General features: G+C 59.0%; 4 protein-coding genes across 4 annotated transcripts; 3 read left to right on the forward strand and 1 right to left on the reverse strand.

The window, feature by feature from the left end:
* Positions 1-91: 91 nt before the first annotated feature.
* On the forward strand, positions 92-716 carry L226DRAFT_616118 (uncharacterized protein; the record flags this gene model as incomplete). Its single annotated transcript, XM_067686866.1, has 3 exons — positions 92-391; positions 470-645; positions 700-716. Coding segments are annotated over 3 exons (492 nt in total), but the record flags the coding sequence as incomplete, so codon positions are not given.
* Positions 717-2,685: 1,969 nt separating this feature from the next.
* L226DRAFT_226856 (uncharacterized protein) lies at positions 2,686-4,320 on the forward strand. Its single transcript, XM_067673046.1, has 4 exons — positions 2,686-2,856; positions 2,912-3,681; positions 3,736-4,007; positions 4,059-4,320. Exons 1-4 carry the CDS (start codon positions 2,776-2,778, stop codon positions 4,121-4,123), a joined length of 1,188 nt encoding a protein of 395 aa, XP_067531193.1. The 5' UTR covers positions 2,686-2,775; the 3' UTR covers positions 4,124-4,320.
* A 1,260-nt stretch (positions 4,321-5,580) lies between these two features.
* L226DRAFT_538860 (uncharacterized protein) lies at positions 5,581-6,184 on the forward strand. Its single transcript, XM_067681579.1, has one exon. It carries the CDS (start codon positions 5,694-5,696, stop codon positions 5,877-5,879), a length of 186 nt encoding a protein of 61 aa, XP_067531194.1. The 5' UTR covers positions 5,581-5,693; the 3' UTR covers positions 5,880-6,184.
* A 997-nt stretch (positions 6,185-7,181) lies between these two features.
* L226DRAFT_226896 (uncharacterized protein) lies at positions 7,182-7,863 on the reverse strand. Its single transcript, XM_067673047.1, has 4 exons — positions 7,706-7,863; positions 7,547-7,648; positions 7,379-7,483; positions 7,182-7,285 (listed from the first exon to the last, which is right to left on the reverse strand). The coding sequence occupies exons 1-3, from the start codon at positions 7,825-7,827 to the stop codon at positions 7,390-7,392; spliced, it is 318 nt and encodes a 105-aa protein (XP_067531195.1). The 5' UTR covers positions 7,828-7,863; the 3' UTR covers positions 7,182-7,285; positions 7,379-7,389.
* Positions 7,864-8,474: the final 611 nt, after the last annotated feature.

Raw genomic sequence — 8,474 nt, forward strand, 5'->3', positions numbered from 1 at the left:
TCGATTGTCAGGCACTTCGCGTGGCAAATCGTCCATTGCATCACACTATACTAGGTGTGTCTAGCTACTGACTAAACAGGTACGGACCGCCATGCGAGCCGATAAACCAGCCACCCATCCCTCGCGTCTCGTCAACGGTCTCTCGCTTCCGACAGGCACGAGTCTCACTGCTCGCCGGTCGCGCGTATCGCGGGCTCAAGCTACGCCTGCACTGGGACCGCCCGGCGCCCCTGCGACCCTCGACGTCGACTCCGAGCCCCGCAGCGTCACCGGCCCTCCGCACTACATACGACATCCGACGAGCAGGAAAACTCAAGGAACACGTACCTCGGCCCAAGCTCAGGCTCTGCCGCCGCCCTCGCTTGCTCCCCGGCTCTCCCTCCGCACAGAGGTTCTGCCGCACGGATGGTAGGGTTAGTCCAGTCATAGTGCGCCAGGATGTGAACATGCACTGACCTTGACGCGTTAGATGAGCACTACGACGCGCTCAGTGCGGACGCGGTCGTACGAGGGCGAGCACGAGGACAAGGATGTGAGCGACGCCGATGACGGAGGCAAGAGGGACGACGACGATGGCGACGGCGACTGGGGGAGCGAAGAGAGCGTCGACGGCCACGGGACTCGCAACAGGAGAGAGATGAACAGGTGGGGGAATGAGTCCCAGAGAACGCGTCTGAACGAATACTTATCCGCCTCCAGCGCAGGACAAACACACCACGCTCCGCTTCGTGCTCGGTCCCCGTCTCGCACTCTGCACGGCGACTTGGCCAACGCCGTCCCCAATCCGGCTTTCGGGACACCTCGCGCCGCGTCGCCATCCAAGTCCCCGTCTCCTTTCTGGTAACGGCGACAGATCTCACAAGCGAGGGGTCGCCGGCGGCGGGAGATGCGTCCGAGCACGGCCACGTTCGCCGTTCAGTACGCACCTTCTCTCTTTCTGTTCATGTACATAGTCCTCTACTAGCAAACGTCGCACAGCGTACATCTCGAAGAATAATCATGTTTTTCCGCAGAGCTCACGAACGCGCAGCCCGTCATGAACAACCGCCATCCAGCATCCAGCTGTGCAAGTCCAGCCAGCAGAGTCGATCTCGCCGGACCCGAACGGCGGCTCGCATCGCACTTTGGACCTCGCAACGTCCAGGGCTCACTGGCACGTCCACGCCAGTTCAAGCTCCCGAGTTCCGACTCTCGTGCGTAATGCAGGCTACAGGATCAAGATACGCGGAGGGCTACGTCGGGCGAGGGAACTAACCATGACGCGTGCATGCATGTGCATGAGGACAGGTCAGATCCGTCACGCAGCAGCGTCTGCCGCCGTGCCGCTCGACTGGGATACAGACAGCAGCAGGGACCGCTCGAGATGGGCTGCGAATAGTGGGTGATACCGTACTCGTACATACCAGTTGTTTGGATTTCACTGACTACGGGGGGTGTCGCGCCACGAGCGCAAGCACAGGACGTTCCTCGTTGTTGATCGCAACCCGGACTCGGCTCTGAGCCGCAGTGTCGCGATCTCAGGCTGCAGTGTGAGTACTCTGTCTGCAGCAGTCGCCACCATGCTTCCTGCTTGCTGACTCGAGAATCCGGCTGTCCGATCATGGCACGTTCGGTGTTCAGGACTTTGGTGCATGATCAAATCTGGTATGCATGCACGCGAATACAGCCATGATCACAGGCCCCACGGCGCACTGGCGACTGTGCGTCTCCTCCCGATTCGTCCGCGATAGGACAGGGGCCCTTCTCACCGACGAACTCACCTCCTGCCTCTCTCGCCTCTCTCGCCTTTGCGACCAAAGGGCGCCTGTCGACCTCGGGACTGCCCTCACAGGAAGCCAACACATTCACATTCTCCGCCAGTAGCGTACCCTCCGCCCTCGCGAACAACAAGCCCGTCAATGGCAACGGCAACGGCACGGCCAGTCCTGTATCCTTGCCAGCCTGACCCCTCGAAAGCGCTACACCGTTGCACTCGGCATGCAGATCATCGATCATGGCTTGCGGCCGCGATCGCAGTGAAGACCACGAACGGCCTACCACGCCCTCATGTTCGCAGTCATGGGAGCTCGGGACGGCCTTCTTCCCTTCCTCGCCTGTATCCACGTCCTCCGGGCTCGACGACCAGAGCGCAGACGAACGAGGAGACGGCCGGATCGGAAAGACCTCCGGGCGGCCCGTCAGCGCGCTCTCCCTCTTCCTCTCCGACTCGGAATGGCGCGTCCAAGACGGGCGAGAGACGTGTGCGCCCGCAGTCGATGACAGATGTACGGCCCGATGACATCCCAGTGCGATCTCGGCGCCGTCACGGTCTCCGATCACGCCTCTGAACGTCCGCCTGCAGTCGCGCTCGATGGATCGCTTTCGTCTCGGGCTGTTGGACTTGACTCTGGGCGCGGGAGTGCATATCCCGCCCGACGCCCGTCATGCCGACGTCAGGCAAGTTCGTCGACCCGCTCGTCATCCGGAGAGAGACAAAGAAGGTGCGGACGAGTGTGGACGTCCTCGCGAGCTTTGTGCTCGAGTTGCGTCACCGAATGCGGCGATAGAATTTCGTCGCGGGTGGGAGACGCGTTCGAGCAAGGCTCGTTCGCCATCCATGTAGTACTCTCTACTAGTCCATGTCGCGCAGGTAGACGGCTCAGATCTGAATCCGTATCCGTAGCCCTCCAACTGCGTACTTCGGACGAGACGGCGGAGTTCTTCTGAACGCGGGTGGAGGTTGTCGGTGCGAGGTGTGAGGAGTATATTGGTTGTCAGGGCGGAGCTGGAAGGTTCATGAGCACGGCGAGTACCGCTATGGATATGGTGAAGATCTCGGAAAAGCTGGGGCAGGAGAAGGTCATGAATTGTGGCTTCGTCAGTTTCTCAATTCCGTTTACGGGGTACTGTGGAGGCTGACAATAATGTCCAGAGCTACGAGTCTGTACTGGGCCATTACTTCTCCGCGATGTACCCGGAGAAGGTCGACCGGGTCATTATCGACGGCGTGTTCGACTCGCACAATCACCGCGCGGCGCTGTGGAACTCGAACCTGTTCGACTTTGAAAAGGTCGTCGAGTCTCTGTTCACATACTGCCACCAGACCGGGCCGCTCCAATGCCCGCTTTACGAGTCGACCCCGGACAAGATCCGTGCGCGATACTTTGCTGTCCTCGATGCAGTCGCACACAAGCCAGTGCTCGTCCCGCTAGCAGAGTTCCCAATGGTCAGGACGTGCAGAGACCTCGTCTGGCAGCTCTTCGGCACGACCTACAGGCCGCTCGTCGGGTACAACGCCGTCGTCGACGTCATCTGCGCCATCGAGACCGGGAACCAAACCGGTCTCGTCGCACTCGCACCCAAGATCCACCAGCCAGCCCAGTGTGACTGCGCTGCAGACCAGCAGCATGGCATTCCGAAAACGAGGCGTTCTCTGCCATCGCGTGCGGCGATGGCGAGGAGCACCCGTATGACGCGGAGACGTACTGCAAGTACTATGAGGATATGGTCGCTGAGTCTCCGCACGGTGGGCCGAGCTGGGCGATCCACTACCTGCAGTGCACGGAGTGGCCATCCGCCCGAAGTGGAGGTACACGGGCCCGCTCGCGGCAAATGCCACAGCGAGCCCGCTGCTGCTCATTGCGCTGTGGTACGATCACTCGGACGCAAGAGACACGGTGATGATGGACATCGCACTGGCCGGTATTGTGAAGCAACCGTTCATCTCGATCCCTGAAGCTGAAGTACAGACAACAGAGTCGATCTCGCCGAACCCGAACGGCAGTTCGTGTTGAGGGTCCACGGGCTCAAGTTTACATGGCATTCAATGGCATCATCTTCTTCAAGGGGCCGCTCAAGATTCGACGACCCAAGGACTACGGCGGTCCCGATATCATGGCTCCCAACATGCGCGTCCCCGGCGTCATTTCCAGCAACATACCGGATTCTGCGAACAAAATCTTTGTTGGGCTGCACCAGCTCAAGACTTGGGTTCCGACGCTGCATGCGCAGACTGGCGTCCGTGTTCGGTATACATCTCGGACCTGTTTCTACGCCGCTCGCGGCTGACACTCGCGCAGACCACGCCGATGCTCTTCTAAGTTCTCACACATTGCCATGTACTGACCACCCTCGGACTCGCTGACGTCGCCCGCTGAATGTAGGCGAGTATCTGTTATCTTGAGCTGAACTAGCAGATATCACTGACGTCGACAGGCGCTTACTCGCTCCGAGCCGGGGCCCGGCACTGTTCCCATTCGGAGCAGGTCACGACACGGTCCACGGTCATGCCATATCCGAATCACCATCGCGTCGTTGCGACCCGGTGTTCTAGCCCCGACGACACGAGGGTGGACTCGGAGATATGGTGCACAGTAGTGGTATGTCCCATTTGCTTAGCCACTACTTGGATGTACCAGTCCCGCAGAAGTGCACAATGCAAACTGTTCTGACATTGCTCTGTATTTGTTTAACGACCCGAGAGACCGCTCGCACCCGCCGTATGCTATCAGTTATCTACTGGATCTCACTAGAATCGCACTTACTTGATGAGACAGAGAGCATGGAAGACTCGAGCCGAAGGACACAATGAACGGCCTCGTCGGTCAGGGTCTTCGACTCCCGAGCTCCCGGAGGACACACTGACATCGGGACTCGGCTGCCAGGTACATCTCTGTGCGGTTGGTCTCTAATCACGTAACAAATTCACGCCCGTATGGTTCTCCCAGTCTGAAGTTCGTGCAGGTTCATCTAGGGTTCGAGATGGTTCGCGGTTGGTGTTGGAGAATAGGGACTTCATCAGCCAGCGGCACCTGTGGCTGGAACTCATCTGCAAGACGGTGTCGGTGTCGGCTCAAGACCTACAATCAGCGGGATTCTCTGAACATTCATAGCTGCTTTTACGGCTGGGCTTAGCCGTCATCAGGTACCGCTAGCTGGAACTCTGACCACGGCTGCCTGCACTTTGCTGGGTGAGATCTTCGCCACCCAGCAGAACTCGGCTCCTGAGCTTACCGCTGCCGATAACGCGCAACTGTCACAACAACACTAACCAACACTGGGTGCAGCCGATGATCGACCCAGTCAATTTCCCGCCGTCTTTCGTCCACAACCGGCCCGAGGGCGCGCATGGCGCGTTGACTCGCCAGTGGACGACAGCGGGCATAATCCGGGAGACCCGGAGGGACGTGATTACAACTGCCTCCAAGCTCGAGGATGCGGATGGGTGCTGGGGAGTAGTCAATGAGCCCGAGGGGGAGAACGATCTCCGAATTTAGATGTACCGAATACCACAGGTGGAATAGAATAACCACAGCCTACCAAAAATAACACTTCCAGCTCTTCCGAATAATATAGGCGAGTCGCGAGCATGCGCCCGAATTGGTACACTTCAACGCGAGTGTGTTGGCCTTGTTTGCTCTTCACATCCTGACCGCCAATGCCCCTGCCGCTCCTCTCTCCTTCCTCCCATCTTCTCCCTGTCTCGCTGTGCTCATCAGCCCATCCCATCCCTCGTTCTCTTCACGGTCTCGCTGCCTTCTCACACAGTGTCATGAAGAACAGCAATGGAATACGACCTACGCAATACTACATGAACTCTCTGGTACGTGGCACCCAGCTTCGACGTCTCTGCGGGGCCTCCTGCCGTCCGTGGTGCAGGCTTCCATCAGGATGTATGCACATGCGTGCATTTGTGCCTTAACCATCGCATCACGATGGCCGGACACTACTCCCGCCGAGCCCGCTGTGTGCGCAGACGCAGCGCGTCCGACTGCTTCACATACACTTCATGTCTTCGGCGCGTCTGTGAGTGTATCAGCTCCTTGTACGCATGCTCGGAGCTTCAGCGTGTCGAGCCGCACATCCCTGTCTTCGATCCACAACGTGCTGTCAGTTTCTGACTGTCCGTCCTTGGCTGCCAGGTACTCGATCCCATCGGCTGGGTGTAATGGAGGTACGCACTGCTTCTACTTACCTTCTCATCACGCGTCGCCACCGGCTGACTCTTCACTCGTCCTTCAGCTGAACCTCACGGAAAGCGGACAGAAGTCGCGCTGCTGCGGTCCGGACATCACGCACCTTTCAGTCGTGTATCCCATGCATGGCGACTCCGCTGTTCCAGGCGCGAGAGGAGCGAGAACCGGTACGTACCTCATCATCGCTTTTGTGCTGGCGACACCACGAGCTGATTCACCTAACTTTCTTCGATTTCTGTCCGGCGACCTGCCATGGGCGAGCCGGGAGCTGTGAGCAACCAGCAGCGCAAGGGTTCGCATCTCTGAAGATGACCGGTACGTACCTTTGGCTGTCTTCCGGTGCGCACAGAGTCCTGACGACAGATTCTCCGCTTCATGTGATGTGCGCTGAAGTCAGGCCATGCTCGGGTCCGGACACTGCAAACGGTACGCAGCCCATCATCAGAACACGCAGGACATCCGGCGGACAGACGTGTCTGCAATCGTAAAAGGTGAGTTGTCTAATGTCTACGTCAGCGAGCACTTACGTCGCCTCTTGCAACCCTCCCGGATGGCATCGCTCGAGTCTTCCCGCTCAGGCGTGCCCCCGGAATCCTACGAGTGAGTGTATGTGCGAGGGTTCGCGTCAACTGGTACGTACCTTCTGCTGCGTCCCGGTGCGCACTTGATCCTGACCGCCATCTTGTAGCTTCCGGATAAGGACCGCGCTCCACACGGCGCGCACTGAACTCGGGCTGCGCTCGACTGCAAACGGTACGTACCTTGAACCTGTTGGCAGCATGTCACTGATGGGCAGGAAGACAAAGGCGAAGCTCGCGCCCTCGTTCCGGACGCCGAAGATTCCAACCGCAGACTCGAACGCGAGAGTGGCGAGGATGAAGTCTTGGACGACCGCCGGCACAGAGAGGAGGCGTCCGGGAAGCGGCGAGAGCCCGAGCGTGATCGACGATCGCGACAGGAACACGGTCGTCTGGTAGACGAGCTGCAAAAATGCGTCAGCGATGGATGGACAGGAGCGAGATGCGACATGACCTGCCTGCCAGAGAGGGTAGTAGTCGCGAATCGAGAGAACAGTGAGTATTCATGTATCTATGTCAACGAGCACTTACGCGTCTCGTACGTGGCTCCCGGATGGCGTTGCTCGAGTCCGCGCTGCGCTCAGATCTGCCCCCCGACTACGGGTGTCGGAGGAAGTCCGTGTTGTCGAAAAAGACAACTGGTACGCACCTTCCGCTTCGTTCCATGGCGCGTTGGGTCCTGACTAGTGGGCGGCTGGAAGACGAATCCGCAGCGGGCTGGACGGCCGATTGCTCTGGGGCCACATCAACAATCTGTAAGCGAGAACGGTGCGAAGGTAAGCATTACGGTCCACTTGTCTGCCTGTCCAGGTCGGGAGTCTGATGCCTCCAGCGTCTGGTACGTACTAGATTTCATTCTATACCGGCGGACGCTGACGACATGGCTCCCAGACGATGCTGCTTGAGTCCGCTTCCCGCGCAAGTCTGTCCCCGGATTGGTCTGTCCCCGGATTGCGAACGAGCAGCTGCATGAGTCGAGCTCGCTGCGCCCTTCTGAGACAAAAGGTACGTAGCTTTCGCTGTATACTAGTGCGTACTGAGTTCTGACGAGAACTTGCAGCTCCCGCATGAGGACGGCCGTGAAACAGCGTCTGACAGAAGTCGAGACCGGGGGACCTAGCGAGCTCCAGAAGTGAGTACTCAAACTACATGTGCCGAGAGACCAACACTGACTTATCTTCTGCAGAGCGTGCACGACCGAGTGCTGAGCGGTGCAGACGGAGAGGCAGACGCGATGGTGCGCACTTGTTAGGCGCCGAGTTCTCGTTCGCGTGCAGTGTGTTTTTCCGTCTCATGTACGGTAGTTCATCTTGAGAAATATATTTCCCTGCAAACTTTCTGTCGTCTGCGGTGCGATTTGGAACCTGGTAGTCGACTCCGGCCGCTACTGCGTTAGCAACCCTAGCAATTCGCGCTGTACGACATGTAGAGAGTCGAAGAAATATATTTCGTTCTATCTACACATTTTACATACGAACGACGCAGCAAGACTGACAACACGCTCTCTATCCTCCCGGAACACCTACGCCCTCTATCCCCCGGGACACCTCGTACGCCCTATACCCTCCCGGAACACCTCGTACGCCTTCTACCCCTCCAAAACACCCCTCGTACGCCCTATACCCCCCCAGAACACCTCGTACGCCTTCTACCCCCCCCCAGAACACCCTAAGGTCGAGCTTGCATCTGGTGCATCTCGTTCGCACTCCGCTGATAGCCTCCGCCGCCTGCCCGCTCCCGACCACCGCGGATGCTCGTTGCGGACTCGGATTCCGGAACGCCGAGCCCACGTCCGCGCATCCCGCCGTCTGCAACTCTCGCAGTCCCGCGTCGTCTTCTCGCCCTCCACCACCTTCGCCTTCGCCCCGCCGTGCATCCGCTCCGCCTCCTCGCGCAGCTCCTTGATCAGGTACTGCCGGAGCGCGCTGTCGCCCTGCACGAC

Source organism: Lentinus tigrinus, assembly GCF_003813185.1.
Source record: "Lentinus tigrinus ALCF2SS1-7 unplaced genomic scaffold L226scaffold_36, whole genome shotgun sequence".
In the NCBI taxonomy this organism is placed as follows: domain Eukaryota; kingdom Fungi; phylum Basidiomycota; class Agaricomycetes; order Polyporales; family Polyporaceae; genus Lentinus; species Lentinus tigrinus.